Source organism: Rattus norvegicus, chromosome 9, assembly GCF_021556685.1.
Source record: "Rattus norvegicus strain SHRSP/BbbUtx chromosome 9, alternate assembly SHRSP_T2T, whole genome shotgun sequence".
NCBI lineage: Eukaryota > Metazoa > Chordata > Mammalia > Rodentia > Muridae > Rattus > Rattus norvegicus.
Genome location: NC_141542.1, coordinates 119,261,115 through 119,286,600, shown reverse-complemented (window position 1 = coordinate 119,286,600; position 25,486 = coordinate 119,261,115). Strand labels below are relative to the sequence as shown.

General features: G+C 45.3%; 1 protein-coding gene across 10 annotated transcripts in view; it reads left to right on the top strand.

Moving 5' to 3' along the window:
* The window catches only part of LOC102552268 (uncharacterized), a 117,709-nt gene that overhangs the window by 1,849 nt on the left and 90,374 nt on the right, over positions 1 to 25,486 (top strand). For 4 of the 10 annotated variants that reach the window (XM_087569049.1, XM_087569045.1, XM_087569043.1 and 1 more), the window contains exons 2-3: positions 863 to 1,318; positions 10,104 to 10,216. In XM_087569049.1, the coding sequence (XP_087425175.1) occupies positions 1,256 to 1,318; positions 10,104 to 10,216 (176 nt within the window). In that variant the 5' untranslated portion in view covers positions 863 to 1,255. Of the gene's footprint in view, positions 1 to 862; positions 1,319 to 10,103; positions 10,217 to 16,385; positions 16,530 to 25,486 lie in introns of those variants that run through there. The other 6 variants (XM_087569046.1, XM_087569047.1, XM_087569048.1 and 3 more) reach the window with 3 other exon arrangements.

The following is a 25,486-nucleotide window of genomic DNA, read 5'->3' as shown; positions in this document are numbered from 1 at the left end:
GATATGTTGCTATGCACAGTATATACCAACATATTAGAAGCTCTGATGTCTGGAAATAATAATTTTATTTTACCCAGAGAAGTTTAAATATACCCTTTATGTAGCGTGTATCTATTGTCCAAGAAGCCAGCATTATTGGTTTTTTCCAAACAAATAGTGAAAACTACATTTTGGAGAAAGATTTTGAGAAAAAGCCCTGATTCCTGCATTTCCCCTGCAGGTTTATTGAATTTGTAGCACTTGAAAGAACACGCTGCGTATTTGAAAATGGTGTGTGTCCGCTGAAGTTACACATGATCGTTGCTCCTTCTGTGGCTGAATCTATGAATCCTCAGCCTGTAGGAAGAAGTGTCAAAGGTCTTCAAAACCACTCCCCCTGAGACCTTACCCTGTGACCCAGCAGCTTCCATAGCAACTTCGTTTATTGCTAAGCATCCAGGCTTAGAGATATCTGATCCTTTTGTCTTTTCTCGTTTTCCCACTGTTGTCATTAGCAAGATCTCAGAAAGATCACGTGCTTAGCTGTTTGGCTCGAGTTAGAAGCAGAAGTTCTGATCCCACTTTTGGGGGAGGCCTGCCCTCATTGGGGGATTCCTGGTAGCATATGGCTCTGTCACTTTCCTGCTTGCAGGACTCTGGAGCAGCTGCCCCTCACAGCGGGGTGGTTCTCAGTGATTGGCTGGGGATCCCTCTCGCAAATGACAGCTGCAGGGTGGTTTTGGCCATGGCTGCCAAGAGGCAGAAGTTGAGGGAAAACATTGTAGAATTTTCATTGTTCACTGTGGCAGTGCGGATGTGGCCAAACAAAGAGAGCACCAGTAGACTGCAGAATAGAAATATGTTGGGTCTGTTTCCTTCTCAGAAGCTTCACTAATGGATGGACGCTTCCTCATGGCCAGAAGAGGAAGAAACAAATGAATCTGTAAGACACGTGAATATTTCAGCCCCGTCCTTGGCCCGAGAGAAACTAGATTTAGACCAACCTTCTCAGAAGCCCCAACATACCAGGCACTCTTTAGAATCATCATCAGAGTTTCCCCTCTAATGCCCAGGTGAAGTAGCTGTTATTACAGAGATGTACACGTTTTAAGTTTAGGGAAATGTGTGACCAGCTCAGATTTGCCAGACAACAGCCTGTAAGGCAGAGACTTGAACTGAGACCAACTCAAGCCAAGACATCCTTGGAAACCCATGTCCTTGCTTCAAGACTGGATGAGTTTCTGAAGTTCATTGCACATGGTGGCTGCCTTTCAAGATGGCTTTTCCCAGGGCAATTGTTGACCACAATAGTAAAGCAAAGTGCCTTATCCCAGCAGAGGTGAGTAACAGGGAGTGAGACCAGTGATTGAATTCCATGGTTTGGCTGCTAAATCTCAGCAGAGGCTGTACCTTCTTGGCTCTTCAGCAAGTGCAGCTGGAGATATTAAGCAACTACTTTTGACATGAAAATGACCACCTCTAGTAGCTCAGACATCCTTGTTTCCCCTGAAATTGAGGTGACTTGATTTCTGTTTGCTTTTGTACCCTGAGCACTGACTTGTCACCAGACAGTAAGGATCATTCAGTGCCTAGTTCCCTGCTGCGATGGTTGGGTGGACCGCAGAATGTATGTGAACAGGGCCTGAGACTGTGGGATACGGCTGTACTGGCTGGTTCTGTGTGTCCACTTGACACAGGCTGGAGTTATCACAGAAAAGGAGCCTCCGTTGTGGAAATGCCTCCATGAGACCCAGCTGCAAGGCATTTTCTCAACTAGTGATAGATGGGGGAGGACCCAGCCCATTGTGGGTGGTGCCATCCCTGGACTGGTGGTCCTGGGTTCTGTAAGAGAGCAAGCTGAGCAAGCCAGGGGAAGCAAGCCAGTAAGTAACATCCCTCCATGGCCTTTGCATCATCTCCTGCTTCCTGACCTGCTTGAGTTCCAGTCCTGACTTCCTTTGGTGATGAACAGCCATGTGGAAGTGTAAGCTGAATAAACCCTTTCCTCCCCAACCTGCTTCTTGGTCATGGTGCTTGTGCAGGAATAGAAACCCTGACTAAGACAATGGCTATTATGGAAGGCCAGGTACAGAAATGTCATGATTCCTGTGGAGACAGGAAACAGTCTGGTGGAAATGCCATCTTTGCTGAGGTAGGGAGTTCCTGACAAGTGGAGTTCATTAGTATTTCTTTATGAGTTCTTGAGGTTTTCATTGTGAAAAGCTCAAAGATCTTGTTTCATTCTCTCTGTCTCTGTCTCTCGGTCTCTGTCTTTCTGTTTTTCTGTCTCTGTGTCTGTCTCTCTGTCTTTCTGCCTCTATCTATCTATCTATCTATCTATCTACCTATCTATCTATCTATCTATCTATCTATCTATCTATCTATCTATCATCTCTCTGCCCTTCCTCTGTTTCTGTCTTTCTGAGACTAGAAAGGGACTCCAGTGTGTGTTACTCTGTTCTCTTCAATACGCTTCCCAGAGGCAAGCAAGGGAGACCCCAAGCCTTTCTGTTTGTTTTCCAGCCACCGTAGCTGGCACAACAGAGTTATCAGAAGGCTTTTGACTGAGAGCTCAGCCACTGGCTCTCTGAAATGGCGGTGTGAGGGCATCTGACCAGATGTAATTGTCTCTCTGTCATGCTCCCCAGACTCACAATTCATCTTGATGTCTTCATCACCTAGTTTTGACACAGGAACGTCTTTTCCGATAAGCCCCAATGCTTGGGACTGCTGCTCAGCCATCTTCTGTAGCCAGTGCTAAAGGATTGGTCAGTGTTTGAGATAAACTTTTATTAGAGTGTTTCCATTAAGATGCCTCAAGGCCATTACGTCAAGGAATGAGACACATCTATCTTCTTCCGGTTTAATTGCGGAGAGGAAGGTTGGTTTTACACGCTATAAAACTGCTTTCAGGGAAGATAGAACTCCGTATCTCTAGTTACAGGGGTTCATTTTGTGAAAACCTCCAGTTTCTCTTCACACCGCTGAAATGATAATGCAGTCTCGCTTTATGAGGCTCCTGAAATGGGGTGACAGTCACCGACCATATTGACAATGGCGTGCTCGATAAGAAGTGCTGGGAGCCAGCTCAGCTGGGAGCCAGCCACAGCCTCAGGATTTACCCTTGTGGCTCTGAGACCAGCTCTTTTCCCTCTGGAAGGTGGGTCCTCCAGGGCTCACTCTCCTTCCCCCGCCCATCCGTGCTAAGTCCTAGGCTGTGGTGTTGGTGAACCGTGATTTCCTCTGCCTTTCTTTCAAGTTCCCTGACCTCTAAGTTCTACTCACCTTTGGTTGCCCACTAGGCAAAAGATTCCTCCAAGTCACACGGGCTCCCTGGCGTGTCTCAGCTGAGGTAACCTCGGCTCCTGCTGCTGTGATTAGAGGTTCATTCCGAACACCATCTACTTCTGACTACTCCGGTTGACACGGGGTAAGCCCATCCTGATCTCTTGTGTCACTAAAACAGATTTACGAGTTTTTGTTTTCCCACATGGGATTTTTTTTCCACTAGAAGATTAAACCAGGGACAAAGCCTAGAATTCTGTCAGAAGCCGTTTCCTGTTGGACCAGGCTCAGGGGTCTCTTCCTTTGGATTAAAAGAGATGGTTAACACATCCCCAGCTAATTCGTTCTTCTGATATGGATGCAGAAACCCCTTCCCCAGTTCATCACTAATATTACCCTGACAAGGCTATGCATCCTACAGTATATTCAGATATAATTCAAATCTAAAATGTTTAAAGCGGTCCTTCTCTACCGTTCCCCAAAATGAGCCTAATATAACCTTTCATAACAACAGTGTTAAAGGTGTCAGAGAAATCCAGCTACACGACACCCTCAAATTCTAGTACATCCATTGCGTCAACTGAAACCCCAACTCTTCGCTAAGGTTTTTCTTAGCGTCAGGGTTGACTCCACCTTTCCTACAGCCTTCTCCAAATAATGGAAGAGCCTCCAAAGTCATGTTTCTGAGAAAGATTAACTGACTCCATCATGCACTGGATGTGTGTGTTCATGTGGATATCCTACATGTCAAAGGCAGAGGCTTCTAAGGAAGATTAGGAGCACACATGTCTATGGCCCCATTAGGAGCACACATGTCTATGGCCCCATTAGGAGCACACATGTATATGGCCCTGTTAGGAGCACACATGTATACGGTCCCATAAGCAACACAAATAACAATGACATAGAATTCAAGAACTGGTTACTGTCTTGGTCAAACTTGAAATAAATACTTCCGACTACTGAGTTGTCTCGTGTGGGAAAGGAAATAGAAGGCCACTTCTCAGGCCATCGGGTAAAGCTCTTAGCTTCTTGCAAATTCCATAGTCTTCTTTGTTTCCATTGCAAAGATGAGTTGGTGTTTTAGGGTGTAGCTGACGGTTTGAATGCACTGCGTTGGGTGGTGGGCCTAGTGCAGTCATCTTGCTGTATCCCTATTGAGAGGCCAAATCTTGTGAAGTTCAGACTCCATTCTAGAGAACCTGACCTAAGTTTGAACTCAGGTAAACTAACAGGCTGGTACCCAGCTCTAGTTTCCAAGTTGCCACCCAACAAAACCTGAGCCTCGCTCCAGTCTCTAGGCTAATCCCCAACAAGACCAGCGTCTCCGGGTTACACCCTCAACAAGACCAGAGCCTCCAGGTTATTCCCTCAACAAACCTGCACCCCCAGGTTCCAAGCCCACTGCCTAACCACCACCAATGCAGAGGGGAGCAGAAATTAAGTTTATGATATGACTCCCAGCACCAGCCAATTATGCTAAAAGCCACAGTAGCTTTCCAGATAGATGCTTGCACACTTACCCCGCCTTGCTGCTTGATATAAAGTCTTGCCCCGATAGATATTTGGGCCTCTCCCCACCACCAAAATCATCCTGCATGACAGCAGTGGACATGTGGGAGGGCCTGAGCTAGCTGGAATAGAATAAAGACCCTGCTGTGAAGTGCATCAGATTGGCTCCTGTCTGGTTTTCAGGGATCACTACACTGCCCTGGCACTACAACACGAGCGCTGAGTCTCACACAGCAAGCTCAGTGACCTTGCACTAGGTGAGCGGAAGTGGGGGTGTGGTGCGCTACAGAAGGTGCTGATGGACTGACTTTAAGCATATCCTGTTCAACTCCATGCTGCTTTCCACGGCCTTCTACAGGACCCGGTTTCTTTGCTTCCTGTCCTGTTCTCTTCATCTGCTTAATGTCTACTTGAAGGATTGACTCCTATAAAATTTTTATGAATACTATAATTAACTCTTGGTCTCGTCAAGGCTGATAGTGGAACCAGCCCAACTTTATCTCTGTGGTTTTCTTTTCTTTCTTTCTTTCTTTCTTTCTTTCTTTCTTTCTTTCTTTCTTTCTTTCTTTCTTTCTCTTTATCTCTGTTTGCTCTCCCTGTCTCTCCCTTCTCTTCCCACACCCATCTTTTGGTACAGCGTCTCCCACACTGTGTAGAGTCAAACATCAAAGAGAGGAGAACAAAAACAGGCGAATTATTGTGTGGAAGAAGACGGAATAGGCCTCATGATTGCTGGTCACACTTTCATTTTCTATCAAATTAAATTTTCCTACTTCACAGGGCTGCTTCCGGGGTGGTTTTCTGTTTGGTTGGTTTTTGTTTTGTTCTGTTTTGTTTTTGTTTAAGGGAAAGGTACATTTTCATAGGAGTTTTCTCTTTGTGTGGTTAGCTATGGCAGAACACGGGGCAAAGCCAGTGTCCAATGTTCCATGGGTTCCTGTGTAGCTGAAAGAGCCCTCAATTCTCATGGAGCCTGGACAGCTGGGAAATCGTCTACTTAGTGAGAAATTCTGATTGAATCCATTGGAAATTAATTACCTGGGGTCGTCCTCACCGAGAGTAAATTCACCAAAAGTTACAATAGCGGTGATAAAGGGAACTTAAAGAGAGAGGCGCAGATAGAACCTACACGTGATGGTTTGCACATGGTCGTCCCATGGAGTGGCACTATTAGAAGGTGTGGCCTTGTTGGAGGAAGTGTGTCACTGTGGGGGTGGGCTTGGAGACCCCCCTTCCTAGCTGCCTGGGGATGCTCAGTCTGTTCCCTGGCTTCCTTCAGGTGAAGATGCCTGGATGCTGCCCTGCTCCCACCTTGATGATAATGGACTGAACCTCTGAACCTGTAAGCCAGTGCCAATCAAATGTTGTCCTTATGAGACTTGCCTTGGTCATGGTGTCTGCCCACAGCAGTTAGACCCTAACTAAGACACCTCCCTTCTCTAAGAGAAAGAAACAAGCTAGTGCATAGACATAGTTGACAACAAGGGACATTCACTGACAGTAGTGCAGAACTATGGTTGTAGTTAGTGGCCCTGGATTTGACCAATATCAGGTAGTCACACTTAGGATACAGTAGCAGGAGTCAGGTGGCATTGTCCCAAGTCTCTTCCAACTGGAGGACTTCCTTCTAACAACACTTGGTGAGAGCCAGTACGGCCCATGGACTCTGTCTTCATTTGGAGAGCAGAGCGGGGGGATGGGGTGGGAGGTGGGGGGGTTGGGGGGGTCGTGGTGGTGGTGGTGGAATGACCCTGTCACTCACCGTAAACAGATGAGTAACAGGGAAGGGTATTTAATGATGGTAATAAAATAAAACTTTTTTTCTCTCTCAAAGTTGAAGGCAGAGTTTTAAAATCTAAGCAAAGGGTTTATTTGAGGGCAGCTCGGAACTCCCTGTGCCACTCGATGGAGTGTTTCTCTTCTCGTTTCCCACCAGGGAGTAAGCTAAAGCAAGGTTAGACCTCAGCAGTCTTTAGGTCACGCTAAGCAAAGCCTAAGGAAACTATCTACCATCCATATCACTACACAGGGCTTCATTGCACCAGTGAGGAGCCGTTGCCCATGGGTGATTTGTGCGCATGCGCCGGCCCTCCATGTTCCTAAGTGCCCCTCCTTTGTTAATAGCCAGGGTCTTGGTCAGCCTGCTCCAGGACATCTTTGTTCCTCTCAAGATGGAGGTTCTACAGGAGACCAACAAGGGGCTTACTGCTCTAACCTTAGCATGTGTCACAGAACCTGCCCAGGAATTTGCTCTCATTACACATTGAATAAAAGAAATAGGGGGAAGTTTTGTCATGGGTTTTGTCGAGGGTTCGATCCTGAATTGGGACAAGGAAGCCAGGATTGTAACATAACCCCTTATCTATTTTTGGATAACAAGGATGCTACGTGAGGAATTTCTGATTCTTTTTTCGGCAAAACATTTTCAAAGGTTCTATACTACAACCTTATCAAAAGACCAAATACATCTTTATCTTTTAAATGTCCATAGATTGTTAAAGATTACTTTTGGGGTCACAGATAATCTGAGATGAAAACAAAAAGATTTCCCATTGCCTCCCTGTCACACATAAACAGCTTCCCCTATTATCAACGCCCCAACAAAATGAGTCATGTGTAAATTTGTGTGGTTCTAGCCAAGTGTCATTCTCACCATCATCATCCTCACCACCACCATCCTCACCGCCACTCCCATTCTTTAGTTTGTTTCATGGTTCATGGTTCACCCCACCCCCTGCCTTTTTGGATATTTTTAATTTACATTTCAAATGTTATCCCCTTTCCCAGTTTCCCATCCATAAACCCCCTAACCTAGCCCCCACCTCCTGCTTCTTATGAAAGTATTTCCCCACTCACTCCTTCCTGCCTCCCTGCCCTGACATTCCCTATACTGGTGAGGTGCTGCCATGGCAGGACCAAGGGCTTCTCTTCCCATTGGTGCCCAACAAGGCCATCCTCTGCTACATATGCAGCTGGATCCATGGGTCTGTCCACGTGTACTCTTTGGGTGATAGTTTAGTCCCTGGGAGCTCTGGTTGGTTGGTATTGTTGTTCTCATGGGGTTGCAAGGCCCTTCAGCTCCTTCAGTTCTTTCTCTAACTCCTCCAACAGGGACCCCGTCCTCAGTTCAATGGTTGGCTGTGAGCATCCACCTCTGTATTTGTCAGGCTCTGGCAGAGCCTCTCAGCAGACAGGTATATCAGGCTCCTGTCAGCATACACTTCTTGGCATCCACAATATTGTCTGGGTTTTGTGACTATATAGGGGCTAGATCCCCAGGTGGGGCAGTCTCCGGATGGCCTTTCCTTCAGTCTGTGCTCCAAACTTTGACTCCATATTTCCTCCTGTGAGTAATTTTGTTACCCCTTCTAAGAAGGACTGAAGCATCCACATTTTGTTCATCCTTCTTTTTGATCTTCTTGTGCTCTGTGGATTGTATCTTGGGTGTTCCGAGCTTCTGGGCTAATATCCACTTATCAGTGAATGTGAGTTTTTTTTTTTTTTTTGTGATTGGGTTACCTCACACAGGATGATATTTTCTAGTTCTATCCATTTACCTATAAATTTCATGGAGTCATTGTTTTTAATAGCAGAGTAGTACTCCATTGTACCATATTTTCTGTATCCATTCCTCTGTTGACATGGTTCGCCCTTGATGTTAAACCTTCTATGGCGTTAGACAAGTGGACGGCGACCCAGGCATCATTAATACCATACTGACTAGTTTCATCATGTTGTAGATTCTCTGCGCTCCACCTTTTTATCCTGCAACCCTTGGCATCCACTCAAGCCCTGACTTTCATGTTTTAAAAGTGTTGTCATCCGTCCTTCTCAGCACCTACATTCTGTGTTCCTTGGAGAGTAGAACACCGACAGCGACTCCTGTCTGTACCCTTCTCAATCCTGGAATCATACGGACACGTGACCCAGAGCCTTGACTCAAAAACAGGCATGGGAACACTGTGCTCACTTCTTGTCTTTTCTAGCCAAACAAATGGATCGTTAAATTGAAACATAGTATTTTCAGAAGCAAAATAAATCTGTGGGAGAGCACTTAAAGTTAATGTTCAGAATTATTGTTGGGGAATCTATTTTCCTCCAACCAAATGTATGTATCAACAGACCGATGGCAGGGCAAGGCAGAGCGTGGAGCCAGTTTCTCCAGCTTTCGGACTTTAGCACCATACTGATATTTGCATTTTGTGGTTATGTATTCGTACATACTGCCCAGCTTGGTTTCTTTTCCCTAAAAAGCTAGTGAATGTGTACTTCACTAGCGTGCCCGAGGACGGCAGAAGAGACCTAGCCACTTAGAAGTCACAGCATCTAGAGCGAAAGATAATATTCAGAGGCTTTTATAATTAAGATTATAATATAATATTATAAATATATTATAATGTAAACAGTTTATAATTAATTCAGAGGCTTTCATATGTTCTTATAATTAAGACAAATATATTGGGGAGGGCAAGAACATTTTGCGGCTTGGCCCTTTGCTATATAGAGGGCATCTTGCCTTCATAAGAACTTCTCAGCCCACCTTTTCTGGCAGCATTGTCTTGTGTTGTTGTCGTTTTCTTTTAAAGATTTATTTATCTATTTATTGTACATGCATGCTCTATCTGCATGTACACCTGCAGGCCAGAAGAGCATCAGATCCCATTACAGATGGTTGTGAGCCACCATGCGGTTACTGGGAATTGAACTCAGGACCTCTAGAAGAGCAGTCAGTGCTCTTGACCGCTGAGCCACCTCTCCGCCCTCTTGTTTTCTCTTCTTTTCAATTAAAATGGGATAGAAAAGATTGGGGAAGGCTTTGTTAATAGTAATAAATAAAACTATTTTCTTCCCTCACACTCTCAGCTAACATCTGTCAGATGCTATCCAGGGACAAAAAGGATAGAGCCCAACACTTTCCTGTCTGCCCTCGCTTAGCCTAAGGAGGGGTTGGCTCGTGCCCCCTGGGCCATAGCGAGCAGGATCGTGCCTTCTTTCTCTACAACTCCCTGTAGGAATTTTTACATCCCCGGAGAGCTGAATAAGGGTTTTTTCAACAAGCAGAGCTATGGCTAAGAGCCATTGTGAGATGAAAAGAAACCCCAGCTGCGTTTTACTCATCCCCGAACCCAGCTGCGGAAGGGCACAGAGGCCGCTGTTCCTGACGCGCCGTATGTATCCGTACACATTCACATCGATGCATATGAGTGCGTGACTTTGAAGCTGTTGGGAAGCCCTGAGCCTTAGAGATGAATTAATTTTTCTTTGTAAGACAGGCCTGACTATCAATAGATAACGGGGTAAATACATCGCACTTCTCTGCTTCTTAGATTATAAAGACCCTCGGCGTGAGTTCAAAGATCCGGGGTATCAAAAAGAAATCATACCGTGAGTGGCTATGTCGAGCAGGCAGAGGTGTGGAGGCGGAGAAGAGTAATTTCAGGTAGGTCAAGAACGAGCAGCCCATGTGGAGGACCAAAGCAATGAAGGTTGAAGCAGATGCAAGGTAAGTGTCTGGAGAGACTTCTCCCTGGCTTGGGGTCATCAGAGCCACGTCTGAGAGGAACCGAGTCTCACAAACAGATGCCGAGTTTAATACTATTCTTTAGGGGAGCTTTGAGATTTTTCTTTTTTGTTTGTTTGGGTTTTGTTTGTTTGTTTGTTTGTTTTTGCTTTTTTGTTTTGTTGTTTTTTGTTTTTGTCTAAAATGAAGGGTAAATTCATTGAAAGCAAGGTTCTTCTAGAGAAATGGAGAAACTTCAGACTTTGGGTAGCATCACGTTTCAGTGGGTTAACAGCCAACACGGTCAGGAGACGAATCAGAAAGCAAGGCTGGAGCCAAGGAAACATTCTCTGGACCTTTGCTAGATGGAGCTTGTCGGATGACCTTTGTATTAGGAAAGGTTCTCTAAGGAGCTGGCTGTTCTATATCCCATGGATGTCCTGGAGGGCTGCAGTTTTCAGTTCCCATTTCACCTTCCACACACACACACACACACACACACACACACACACACACACACACCAGTAGGTGCCAACACCAGCAAAGGGGCCACTCTGGGTAGACGAGCTTGCCATCGAGGAGGGCACAACCATTGTCCTTTCGTGCAGGCTGCCACCAGAAGCTGTGACTTAGATTTAAGGTACTAATCTAACCTTCAATGATCCAACCAAGAACCACCTCCCCTCCCCGCCCCCAGATATGCAAAGCTGCTTGGGTTTTAGTTACTTCCTAATACAGTTAAGTTGACAACCAAGTTTAGGGATCACAGCCAGAGAGCCCCTCATGGACCGCAAGGTCCACCAAACACAGTCACTGTCCATAAGAACATCATCCCCTTCAGCCCCATCAAAACATGCTGGGTTTTGAGCTTCCCTTCCTCATCACCCAGTCCTGGCAGTAACGGGAGCTCTCTGAGCACCCAATCCAGTGATCTTGGTTTGCTGTGCCAGCAGCTTTTGAGTGCTAATTCCTCCCAGGCTTTAGGCTTAATGTTTTCCTCTCTCTCTTTGCTGCTTTCCCAGTGGTTACTATGAGTCGATCTAGGAGCCTTTAGGATACTATCCTTGGTGGGAATCAGTCGCCTCCTCCTTGCAATTCTCAATATAAGAGAGAATTTCAGTACTGAAAATGGGAAAACGTACTCCTCAATAACTAACAGGAGAAAAAGACAGCAAGACCCCAAGTGACCAAATGTTTACGTGTCCCCAAAAACCCTGGACAGGATGGAGAGGGAGGATGCCTAGAAAGAACCCTAATCGCCCACAATTTTCTCCACATTCATTACACTCATTCACAAGCAGAATATTATTTAGATGTCGTTCCTCTGTAGATGGCCTTGTTTTTATTTTTTTTTAATACAAGAAAAAGACCCAAAAATGTCCGCATTAGCCCGATTGTTAAGCTGTCCTCTTTGCCTAGCAAGAGAGGGATCCAATCTACATTCAGCAGGGCTCTTCGTTATGCCCGCCCTCCCTAGAGCCATAAAGCTGCAGTCCAGAGAGTGACTTAAGCCCCCTTGTCCTCACTCTTCATGGAGGGGGTCACATCTGTGGTTTGTGTTGGGCCACGGTCCCTTGGCAACAGTGTTTCCATGCTGAAAGGAAAGTGCACAGCTGACCGGGATTTAGAGATTTGTTCAAGGTCAAAAGTAGCACTGCCTTGCAACAAACTTCCTGGGAGAAGCCCGGGGCACTGGCAAAGGCATGGCTATTTGATAAGGCACGGCGGGCAGCCCTAGAAGAGCCATTAAGGTCTGTTTGGAGAGAGTTTAGGGAATTAAAATGAAATAGAAGATATGGGCCCTTCCTCTTAGGACTGTGAAATCTAATGGAAGAAATAAAATCCACAGGCAAGAAAATGGGACAGTTATAAATGAAAATAGATAGGAGTATCTTCAGGAGAACAGCAGAGACATGCAGAGACGTTTGCTGCTAATTGGACGGGTACAGAGACAGATGTGCTGCACTAAAGCATCCTGGGAGTGTGTGAGGAAAAGTCTGTGAAGGTTTTCCCTTCACTGTGTGGATGGGGGGAAGAAATTTAGAATGCTACTCCAGGGTTCGAACAGATCGCCGATGTTTATTTCTACAAACTCCATATCAAGTGCTGTCCCCCACACTCAGTCAGGCATAGAGAATGATTATGAACATCAAGGAATACACATGGGAGGAGGAAGTTTTGGGGTGCGGAAAGGGTCAAAAGAACATGAAGGAGCCCAACCGTGGTAAGACGCCACTGCTACTCCAGCCCTCGTGATACAGAATAGGTACTGTTCTGTTCAGTACAGTTCAATTCCCTCACCCTGCTCTTCAGACCCGTTCACTCTTACTAAGCTGCAATACAGGGACTTCACCTCAGAGTGAGGACGGGGGGACCAACCAACTCACTGCCCAGCACGGAAGACTTCAGTTATTGTATCTTCTCTCACCTTGGTGTGTGAGGAGAGCCCAAGTGACAGAGAGGCAGAGCTGTGCGCGTAAAGAACGTAGCAGAGAGCAGTTACTCCGCCCACAAAAGCCAGAGCGCTTGACTTCGTCAGTTTACACTGTGCAAAACCGGTCCTGAGGGTCAGGACAGGGCCTACACCTCGTTAGTGCAGTCTGTCACTGAGCAACATTGCCAGGCCCTTTGAGTTCAATCTTGGTTGCTTTCCCTAAGTATCACCTAAAAAGGCCTTTCAGGAGCAGTTTACAAAGCAAGCTGGTTTTCAGGGGGAAGCATGGTTTTTTTGTTTGTTTGTTTGTTATGAGAAAAGCACACTGTTTCATGTTGTCCTTAGAAATGCATCTTAAACACGAAGCACTGTCCAGTACGTAGCCCCTCCTCCCCCCAGGTATCAAGGGCAAGGGAGAAAAAGGGCATGGGGTTCCTTGGGTGTTGGTCTTCCTCTTCTTGCAGCTTCTCTGTGAAGTGACTCTCTTTTTCAACCTAAAGACTATACAAGACAATGGTGTGACTTATCTTATGAACTCCTTCCAAAAGCTCCTGCATGGATTCTGTAAAACTTCTCTGGTGTCTTGCTGGACTTTCAGAATTTGAATGATAATAATACAAAAGTTATATACTATCTGTCTTAGGGTTTTACTGCTGTGAGCAGACACTGTGACCAAGGCAACTCTTATAAGGACAACATTTAATTGGGGCTGGCTTACAGGTTCAGAGGTTCAGTTCATTGTCATCACGGCAAGAACATGTCAGCACCCAGGCAGGCATGGTGCAGGAGGAGCTGAGAGTTCTACATCTTCATCTGGAGGCGGCTAGCAGAATACTGGCTTCCAGGCAGCTAGGATGAGGGTCTTAAAGCCCACACCCACAGTGACACACCTACTCCAACAAGGTTACTTCTGCAATTGGTGCTACCCGCTGGGCCGAGCATATACAAACCATCACACTGTCTAAAAGTATTGTCCAATGTATCTCTAAGTCAATGTTCCTAAAAGACTGTATAGTTTTCCCCTTTCTGATGCTGTTTTATGAAAAATCAATTATTGTAAACTTCAGATAGAAAAATTAATATTAACCCTAATCAGCAAAAATAATTTTTTTGTGTGTGCAGAAATAATTGCTTGCAAAGTCTTGAAACACAGCATCTGTCAACATTCCTCTTTTGAGGTTCTTACTTTAAAGATTATGGCTGTGTTTTCTCTCACAATGTTTGCCTTTCAGAAAATGCAACTCAGTAATCTTTTCTTCCTTGGGAACAGCAGGAGGTGAAGGACGTGTCCAAGCCATGGATGTTTGGCAGCTTGCATTTGATTACGATTGTGAACGATTACGACTGACGCTGGCCAACAATTCTAAGTTAGAACACAGACTCCCATTCTGGTCTCCATTCGAGCATAGCTTTGAGCCTTGAGATCAGGTCAGAGCCCCTCATCACCATTCAGGGTCCTCCTCTGTAGAGCCCATATCAGGAAGTAGAACTGAGTCCGTATAATTTCCTTCGCAATTAATTTTTTGAGTGAACGGTTTGTAAGTGGATTCGTGAGAGGTTAGTTCTACAGAGAGGAGTGGGGAGTAACTATTAAGAACAGGACAGTCGTCATTCACCACAGGAGCACTTGACAACATAGCATTGTGGCTCAAGGTAATGACACTGAGCTGTGGATTGCAGTGTTTAGTGTGACTACGGCTATCTGCTATTAATTTAAGGGAAATTATTTCCTAATTAGGATGGCCACCCATCTAGAGCCTGAGGTGAAAAAGTAGGGAAAGGAAAAAAGGAAACTGCTGTGCACTGACTTCACCGGCGTTCCTATTTTTAGTGTGCAGTGGGCTCACACACAGCTGTAAGAAAGTGAAATCAGCAAGCTTAAGATTTAAGTGTGGCATTGACTTATTTAAAATTTGATAATCATTCAGGTGTTAATCAGCATGCATCCCTGGTCTGAGTCTTACAGCCTATGTAGACAATGATAAAATCAAAAAGGGCTGAGCTTTGCTCCAGGACTATCTAGTAGCTGAACACGGCTCATTTGTCCTTTAGGGTCCCCACTCTCTGTTCTTGCTCCTACAGGGAGCTGGAGAGGATACTGTGGAATATCCTAGACCTTGGTGTAGAAGATCCAGAATCTGTATCTATCCCCAACTAATGGTATATCCTATCTGAGCTGCTCTTAACTCCAATTGGCCATGATTTTAAGATTCTTACCCCCATGATGTCTTCTCCGTTCTCCACCTTCCTCTCTTTCCTCATGTTCTCCTCTGACCCCAAACCCAGGAACCCCAAACCTTGCCTATATCTCTTCTTCCCAGCTATTGGCTGTTGGCAACTTTATTTAACCAACCATTTTAAATCAAGGAGCAAGGTCACATTGTACGTGTGGATTCTCTCATTCCTGGGAGCAACCAGGCCTTGGGGAACAGTATTCATCATTACAAATTAAAAGATCAAACCTTAACAGTTATAGAGGTTCTGAGCATTGCAGGGACACAGTGCAGGAACCTTTACTCTCTGGCGCATAGAAAAAAAAGGGGGGGGGGGAGATGGAATATTCACAGTCGAGAGGTTTTCAGCCCTGTTTGAGAATACCTTGTTTTCCTTTGAGTTTCAAAAAAGATATATTCTGCCCCAAAGCATCGTGACTTCCCACTTGATCTATACTTCTGCTGGGGGTTCATAGATCACTCTGACTTTCTCAACTGTAATTCTCCAATGTCACTGTTTGTCGCACTGCGATGAAAGACTATGACTCTTCCATAGTCTTGTAGGTAGGTCCATGTGAGCATAGACTGGTACAAGGAGGTCTGATAAGTGGATGGACAGACCAATGGATTATTAAGTGGATATAAGAAAATATATGAGGGGAGGGCATTCATGGCATAAGGTAGCAAGGAATTGGGCCAAGGCCTCGCACAAGCATCCTGAGAATAGATGTTGGGCAACCTGTTAAAATGATGTAAGCAATGGTGAGCTGTTGTTTTTAAAACAAAATCCCAAATGTTTGATTTACCAAATGAAGACTCAGGAGCCAGATGCTGTGGTGAAAGCCCACTACATTAGCTCAGAGAAGCAGAGAAAGCAGCCAGATGACCTCCCTCATCAACACTGAGGAAGAAAAAGCTCCTTCTCCTTCTCCATGCTGTCTTAAATGCCATTCAACTGGAGGAGAAAGGAGTTCCTCATTTCTCTTTCCTGGGTTCTCTTATGTTCACCCCTTGTCTACTGGTTGCTTGGTCCATCTTTTGACCCACCCTTGACTTTATTTATCTCTTGTTTACAGAAAGCTCTTGGGTTAAAGGTGTGTGCCTGGGCTCAGCCGCACCACATCAAGAAACAGGTTCCCAGTTCACAGACTTGGGGTTCGTAATGTGATCAAATATCCTGCAACGCTGAGCCCCTGTTACCATCAGCCTTACATGGCTGATTTGCATTTCTTCTTAATTTCAAATCTTCTCAAGGAACTTTTGCTGGGCTCAAGTCCTTCTTAACCCTCCCTCTTGGTAGGCACCCATCCTTCGTTCTTAGCCATGTGCTGTCAGTGGATTGACAACCCAGGTTCTCAAAGTGTTCTCATTGAGTTAAACCACCTTGCATGTGCTGTTGTCTGTGGCCAATGCTGACTAGTTGGAGAAAGAACAATTAACCCATCAGATCTGTTCTTAACAGGGACTCCTTGGAAGAACTCAACAAGGAAACTAAGAGCATAAAGTTTAGCTCTGGCCCATCTGTGTACCTAGCTAAAGGGCTGAGAGGTTACTGTGAAGTCCCTGATTCTCCATCTTAACAAAATAACTACTGAATCGTTGTAAGGTAGGACATGCATTTGTTGTATAGAGCTCCTATATTGTGTGTGATCATTTTGCTGTGCTATGTTGGTGATCAAGTTCTCGGTGGGTAGTACAACTCATCTGTGATACTCTCTTAAGAGAAAGCTTAGATTTGGAATGCATGTGTCAAATTACAATGCCTTTTTGCAATAATGAAGCCCAGTCTAGAGTTGTCTGGATCTGCTGAGGGAGATAGAAAATTCGAGTATATGCATCTGGAAGAAAGGGTGGTCCTCCAGGAGTGGAGGGCCAAGAATGATGAGTGATCTCCTTTCCTACCTCAGAACATTTGCATTTGCTCACCCCCCATGGCATTTGTGTGATCAGTTTCTTCTCTCATTGGACTCTTATAAAAAAAAAAAAAAACCTCACCTTGAACAATTTTATTAAGAAATCCCACCTTTCCTCAGTAACTTACTCTCTGACCCATTAACATACTTTCATTTACAACACTAACGTCCCAATGTGAACGGAGCAGGGATAACACCAAAGAACATGCCAAACTTGATGGAGAAAAGCCCATGAGACACTTTTCCCCATCCACCAACCCTACCCTACACACAATGCTGTAGGCAACTGAGAAAACCTGGGGATGGATGAGGTGGTCTTCTTGGGAAGAGCACACCAATTGGTTGTCTGTACCAACCATGCATATAGCCAGCATTGCATGGCTTGAACAGGTTATATTTGGGAATAATATTGTGAACGCACATGTAGTGTGTGCACATAAAGATTTGCGTGCTACCGCAGTAAAAAACAGGCCTTTGATTTGAAGGAGAATGGCAAGGGATATGTGGAAGGGCTTGGAAGCTGGAAAGGGAAGGAAGAAATATATTCAAATTATAATCTCGAGAATAAATAAATAAATAAATAAATAAATAAATAAATAGGGGAGGAAGAAGGCCATTCCCAGTTGGTCTGAGGATGGTGGGAAGAGAGGAGCCTCTGTCTTGTATGGACAGTGGCCAGCATTCTTCATGTTTTACCAACAGGCTGCACATTGGCTCTGCCTGCTTCCATGTTTTCAAACCACTTTCTCCTTAACTGTTTCCTATGTGGGACTTCCCCCGCATGAGGCCTGATACCTTATGTTTGAGACCTGGTCGGAATCTCTTAACTGACGGACAGGCATTTCTTAGTACAGGATTGATGGGGCCATGTGAACCACAGCCATAAGAACAAAACCCATAGGACTTAGGATTCATTTCCAATCTCGACAGCACTGCCTGGCTTCTATAGACCTATTATCTGAAATAAAAAAAAAGGAAGATAAAGAATTTTCTTTTAAAAGTCACAAACTACGTTTTCTTTCCTCCCTGGTGTGGATCTATCTCAGGGTCTACTCTTTATGCTTTAAAGTAAACAACTATAGTTTTGATTAAAAACTAAATATTATAGCAAAAAAATTATGTTGATTTAAAACCAAGGAGCCTTAGTGCTTCCAGGCTCCCTTAGGATTCCCCTCCATGAAGTTATATAAGACAACGGCTAGCCCACAGAACTTTTAAAATGAAAATGATAAAAGTTCTCTTTGCCAACCACGTGTGTTGGGTACATGCTGTCTGTTTCAGTCACTTTCCTATTGTCGTGAAGAAATATTTTGACTGGAAGCAACTCACAGAAGAGGGTTTGTTTTGGCGTACAGTTGTGGAGGGAGGATCCAAGATGGTAGGGGAAGGTGTGGTGTGAACACGGGGACAGAACACTGGCTGACGGCACTTCCGACCACACCCTGGGAGAAGAGAGAAAGAGGGAGATGGAAAGAGTGAGGGAGAGAACTTAAACTGGAAAAAAGCTAGAAACCCTCAAAATCAGTCCCCAGTCCAGCAAGGCTCTCCTGCTTACACAGTTGCCTACACTCTCCAAACAAGGCCCCCAATAGGGAACCAAGGGTTCTAATACATGAGTCTGTCGGGGACCTTTCTCATTCAAACCACCGTACCACACATGAGCACACACACAGGAAGTGCAAAAGATAGGAAAAGAATGATCCACCTGTGGACTGGTCTCTCCCCAGAAGGGCATGTTTAGTACAGCAATGATTATAGCTCAAACTGGAAGAGGCCTAAGCAGAGACCTGCAGCCAGCACTCCCATCTCTGTTGTGTTTTCAGTCAGTGGGCGCCAAATACAGAGCAGATGGCCTATCCATTAGGCTTTTTAGGAGCTTCGTCATGGTCTGGCATTCGTTAAGCTTGAAACTTCCTGGGTTGCAACTTCCGTCCCTTGTGCGGTAGATCTTGGCATTAGCCCAGTAAGCATGCAGGGCTGTTTGGTATTGAAAAGCTAGGGAGAAGTTAGCTTTGTGTGTGTGTGTGTGTGTGTGTGTGTGTGTGTGTGTGTGTGTGTGTATGTGTGTTTGCATATGTGTTTGTCATCCTGTCCTCTGTCCTTGACCCCAGATACTCATCTGTTCAGGGGTTTCCCTGCACTCTGAGAAATGCGCAATTTTGCCTCATGTTCTGAAACACACAAGGAGGGACTATTAAAGATCCACACAACCCATTCATATTTGCAAGCTTGTAGTCTACAGCTCTCCACGTAGGCTGATGTCATTATGCAGGAAGGCAGGTATAGGATAGAAGGAGGCTTGTCATTGGACAAGAAGGAAGGATGGGCGGGAGAAGTTTTAAAAAGGAGAGAAGGAGCCAGAGGGCCGGGAGAACATGGAGGCAGATGTTAAGATTCTTTTCTGCGCATAGATACAGGTTGTTATGAATATTTTTAAGGGATTGGTGTGTGCAGGATTGTATGCTGTCTACATGGGCAAATTATATCTTATCAACTGGATCAGAGGTTATTGTGTGGTGTGTTCTTTCATGTGGCAACTTAATTGAGTCCACAGTAAGAGAGCCTCAAGATAGGCAGTCTCTGTATGAAACTGGCGTGGCAGCGACCCACCCTGGGAACTAGATGGGTAGAGAGATTGCTGACGGGCTCAGAGAGTAGCCATCGGCAGCGTGAGATGGGATGGAGCTTAGCAGGTGAGACGCTTGGCTGACTGGGATGAAAATATCCTGCAGATGCCATGTGAAGTACGGTGTCCACACTAGTGGGAGATAGAAGAAACCTTTTTTATTTTTACTGCAACATCTCCATCCCTTCTCCCACATCCATGCATATAATTTAGTTTCCCACCAAATCCCAGGTCTAACCCACCTGCAGTGTTCCATCCCTCTTCTTTTACAATGAACTCAGTCACACAGAGCATACTACACTTTGTAGTTTTGTTGAGCAAGGGGAAGGGTGTGGCCATGCCCATTCTTGGGGGGAGGCTCCTGTGTTTTAGTTACTAAGTCCTGTAGACAGAGCACTGAGCAAGACAGACAGAATCACTGTCCTCTCAACAGTGGGGGTTTAGATAAACTCTGAGGAGGTTGTGGAATTCTGCAACACGGTTGGGAATTCTACTCTCTCAAGATTCTCCAATCCATGGAGTCAGACGCATAAGAATTGGCAGATAACTAGGCCACAGAGACACCAGTCAGAATATTGAAGCAGGAATACATAAAAACAAAGCATACGGAGCCATTGGCGTCAGAGCACCATGTACTTGTTGTATCTCTGCCCCTTGCTATATGTAGAACACTGGGTCTATTACTCACTCTTTCTAAGCCTCGACTTTCCTCATCTGTAAAATGAGACCATCAACAACTTCATTTCGTCTAACTGTAGACAGTAAATACTTTAACACTTAAAAGTCCCAAGTTCAGGGTAGCTGCTCAAGTCCAGATCTAGTCCTTTGATTCTAGTAAGATTCTAAGGTATACCAGAAAGACGAATCCATAAGGACCAGAGGTGTGGGTTGATATATTGGTGCTTGCACAGGTACACAGCTGCTTCTTAGGACTCCCAGACGAGCAGCAGAGGGACTTTTACAGATGTGTGACTTAATGAAGTGTGGGGCATAGACAGGTTTGGTGTTGTAGTCCTTGCTTCTGCTCCAACGAGACTGGTCAAGGGGATTCTGCCTGTGGGCCATAGACAGAAAGACAGCTGCAGCTCTGAGAGAGGCTCTGAACTCTGAGGGAAAAGTAGAAGCTAAAGCCTTATCTGGCAAAAGTACCAAGGATAGAGGTTGCTATGGTGGCACCTGGAGTACCTTGACATTTATGGTAGAGGGAGCAAGTGACCCGGCACTAGTGAGTGCACAGTGGCTGGCACTCTAAGCAGTCAGTCCAGTTCTCAAGCCCCTGGCTGACCAAACACTATTAATGAGAAGCCTCCAGATTTGAGCCACCACAGGGGCAGGATGTACATGTTAGAGCCTCTTTCTGGTGCCCCCAGCCCACAGGACCACATCTCAGCAGTAGGATCCCAGACAGACACTCATGCAAAAGCTTGAATCTGTATCCCCTATATCAAGAGAGCTGGTGATCTTTAGTTGATTTCCTTCTGCTAAGAGGAGCCCACGACCTTTGACATCCATTCAAACCATCTCCCTGAACAGATGGTTTGCTTGTGCCTGTGCATTCCCCACATCCCACTAATAACTTAACATTCTTATTATTTCTTTGCCTTGTGTTTTGGCCTGCGTGTAAGACTGTGTACCACATACATGCAGTGCCTGTAGAGGCCAGAAGAGGGCGTCGGGTCTCCCGCAACTGGATGAAGTTGTGAGCTGCGCTGTGGGATCCAACCCGGATTCTCTCTGGAAGAGCAGCCAGTGCTCTTAATGGTTGAGCCGTTGTTCCAACTTGACCATTATTAACTTTTGATGCTTTTCCATTTCTTTGTCAATTCTGACAGAAACAAACAAAAATTCTATGTTTTGCTACCATTCCTTTCTTTAAAATGTAAGACAGTAGCAATTGGTTTGAGGTAGGAGAGATATACAGAGAAAGGGAAAAACCGTAACTCTGTGAATGTACACTGCCCAGCTGTGTTACAGCACTAGAGTGGGTTGCCAAGAAACTGTGTTTTTGGTTTTTGTTTTTTTGTTTTGTTTTTTGTTTGTTTGTTTGTTTGTTTGTTGTTTTTTTTTAAAGGAGGGAGGAGGAGCCAGGAAGTGGTGTTAAAGTTTACCAAAGCTTACCAACAGGGAGATAAAGCTCCTAATAGGGGAGATCCATAGGGAGTGTAGGGGGGAGCCATGGGGCCATTTAGAATTTGAGGGTCGCTGCAAGGCATTGGACTAGAAGTGTCTTCACCCACACAAACCTGCTCCACAAAAGCCTGACTGTTGCTTACTCTGTCCACGGTGCTGCTTGCGGCCGTGGGGCGGGCGAACAGGAAGCTCCTGTGGTCTGGTGACTGCAGCTGGACTCCTGTTCTCCGTCAGCTGTGTGCCCTTTTTACTGCACTGCTTACCTCAGAGAGCGGGCGTTTACAGGATAGAAGTCACAACAAGCAGTGCCACCATTAACCTAGCTTGCTGTGTTCTTGCTGGGCCACATTCCAAGGACAGCAGGGTTAGGGTACAGCCAGGAGGCAGGTTCCCTGTGCAAACAATGCTGGTTCGTCCAGTCCCGGTGGACAAATGAAAAGATAACGTTTTTCTGATCTTGGTCCGTTTGGCTCACTTCCATTACGCCTGTTGGTTTGGCCTGAGCCTTAAGTGTGAAGAAGGAGGCATTTCAGAGACATGGCAGCTGATGCTAGTGTCTATTTTTCTCAAGGATCAGGCCCTGTGGAAGCATCAAGTGGAGACATTGTTGCGATATCGGACAATTCCTTCTAGTATTCCTTGTTTTAGTCCAAAGCCTAATCGCTTTGTCTTTTCAAAGTGTCAGCAAAGAAAGCTCAGTCTGGCCCCTTTTGCTCTAGACGGCTTATGTACGGGTCTCACCAGTCACTGTCGCCCTGTACCTGTGGCTCCTACAGCCCAGGAGGGGAGATCTGAGCAGAGACTAGAGGGAGGAGAGCCCAGGCCCTCTGTGGGAAGATGGGGATAAGACTCTAAGGATGTAATGTTAGCATCCAGGCCATAATGCCTACAGCAGTCTTTTCTTTCTCACAGGTATGAACAAAGCATTTTATGGAGAGATTTTCTGTGAGTGTAACAGACGTCCCTATGCCAGGGTCTCTTACCTAGAATGTAAATTTACAACAGAGTGGGTATCGGTGACTCTATATCCTACTCCCCATTCCCTTCCCTGACTCCTGCCTGGGAGTCAGAAAGAAAGCCTGGGTGATTTGTACCATATGACACCTCCCCCATCAGAAGAGTATAGAAAGAGACTCCCACTTCTGCCAAATGGGCCCTGAGTTCTTCTCTTCAGGTCCCCTACCAGGCTGTTGTCTGTCTGCCTGACTGACATGGCATTAATAACTTCTCTAATACACTCCCCGCTCCCTTCAAATCCATCCCTCTGTGTTCCTCTTGAACACCCCCATGCCGTTTTCAGAGACATAGAACCACTGGCTGTTCCACTCGCTGTCAGGATGGCTTGACAATGAGGCATTCTGTGGCTTTTGCTTGACACCGTTTGCCACCAATAAGAAAACATTTTAAGGAGTCTGTGACCGAACAAAAGAGTGCTTTTTACTGTGCAATGTAACTGGCTCATGGCCAATCATATCCTCCCTCTCACGAATGCCACGATCAAATAACAGAAGAGCTTGGGTCAAAAGTGGGGATGCCTGTGGTCAGTCCTGGTTCAGTCATTTATGACTAGCTCTGGAAAGCAGGAGGAGTTATTTAACCTCCCCTATGCCTCAGTTCCTCATCTTTAAATGAGGCCAATCACTCCATCTGCTGCACAAGGGCAGTATGTGGATAACATCCGTCATTACGTTTAAGATTCTCAGAACAGTGCCTGGCTCCTCGACAGAGGGAAGTAGCTAGTACCTAAAATACACACAAATACAAACAGCCACAAAGCCAGGCCTACGAATCAACTACAGATGAGGAGATAAGCTTGGTACTTGTTGACACTGACGTATTTAACTTTGAGAAACAACTAGGCAAGAAATGGCTATCATCATGACTAGAACCCACTGTGGTAATGATAACATGCTGTCCTGAAACTGGAATTAGAGACTTTAAGTCTTTCTATGCAGTTATAGAAGGGACTGCCAGGGACCAGCAAGGGTGCTGGGCAAGGTGCAGCGGTGAGGAGCTAGCAATGCTAACTAGGAAGGCTTGTAACTGGCTCTGGGTGCAGAGTGGAGAGCCTAGAAACTAGTGTTCCGTTTGGTAAGGGCAGATTCTCCAGGGCAGGACATGGAGAAGCCCACACCTAGAAACTAGTATCTCCTAGAAACTAGTATCCCGTTTGGTAATGGCAGATTCTCCGGAGCAGGATATAGAGAAGCCCACACCTAGAAACTAGTATCCCGTTTGGTAAGGGCAGATTCTCCAGGGCAGGACATGGAGAAGCCCACACCTAGAAACTAGTATCCCGTTTGGTAAAATGGCAGATTCTCCAGGGCAGGACATGGAGAAGCCCACACCATTCCATCCGAATGCTCCTGAGACCTGTGGGCACTCACTACATTCTCTGAGCTCCGTCTCCAAGTGGTTACTGGTTTTGCTCTGGGCAATTAATGCATTATTCTGATTATGGTTATTTTTCTGGAAGTGGCACCCTGTCCACGGCATAATGTTCATTCCTACATACCAAGCTTCCTCTTAGAAAATTACTTAGACACTGCAACAGTCTAGCTCATTAATAAATAAAGTTCATTTTGGTTTCCTAATCCATAACTAGCTTACGTCATATATGCACTACCTTTCGATTTATAGCACACGCGCTCCCCACCCCCCACCCCCGTTTCTGCATCTCTTTTTTTATTAACAGCTCGATAGAGGTATAATTGACATGCAATGGACTACTACGTGTGTTTTAACCTTACAATCTGACAAGTTTTGACATCCATCAACATTTAAACAACCATCCCCACAACCAAGCCAATGGACCTGACCTGCCCATCACACCACGCCATTTTTTCCCAAGTCTCTTTGCGGTCTCTCTGCCATCCCCTTGTCCTGGGGAGACTCCTGGGCAAGCACCGGCAATCGCCTTCAGGCGTCATGGATTACTTAGAATTTCTCAGAACTTTGTTGAGGGAACCATACAATATATTATTATTTTCCTCCCTCCTCTCCCTTTACATTTTTTTGTCTTTTACTGCTGTGGCTAAGACACCCAGAATGATGTGGGAATGGGGAGAGTAGAAATCCTTATTTCCGGCTCGGGGAGAAAAGGGTTAGTATTTTACTCACGGCTGGACATTTCTCATTATTGCATTTTAGGGGATTGCTTTTTACTCCTTGTTTCTTGGGAACAATCCCCCACACACAAACACACACCCCACCCAGGAATGTTTCCTAATTTTCCTTTTGAATTTTTGTGTCTCTGTTGCATAGATTTAGAACTAACTCATTCAGTTTATTAATGTTTGGGGTGGGGCACGGGTCTTAAGATACTTCTGTAGTTCTGGTTTCACTGCGTTGTCATTGTTCAAGAACATGCTCTTCTGACAGTTCATGCGGTCAGGCTGCTTTTTACAGCTTTGCCCTCTGACCTATTTCTAAACTAAAGGTCTCTCTTTTTTTCTCTCTTTTTCTTTTTTTGGGGGGAGTGGGAGGACAATTGCTGACTGGTTTTAACATCCACACTGTAAAGATGAACCTTCCATTTTATCTCCAGGTTCTTCTGACTTTTTTTTCCCTCCATGCATTTCCCTGCTTTGTTTCTGGGTGAATCAATGTTTAAAGGAGCCCAGTAATTAATGTTTATTTCACCTCAATCAACAGATCCCTTCATTTTTATGAAATACCCTCATTTAACCACAAGAGTATTTTGTCGTTCCAAAATATGGAATTTAACCCATGTCTGTCTTTCCGTTTCAAGTTTCTGATGTAGAGGATTTATTTACGGTCAACAGACAATTTTTTTTCCCTTTAAAGGGGATACTTAGATCCTTTGGTGTGGGGGGCTGGGATGGTCAGATTTCTGTCTGTTATCACCATATTAACTTGGAATTAGCCCTACGT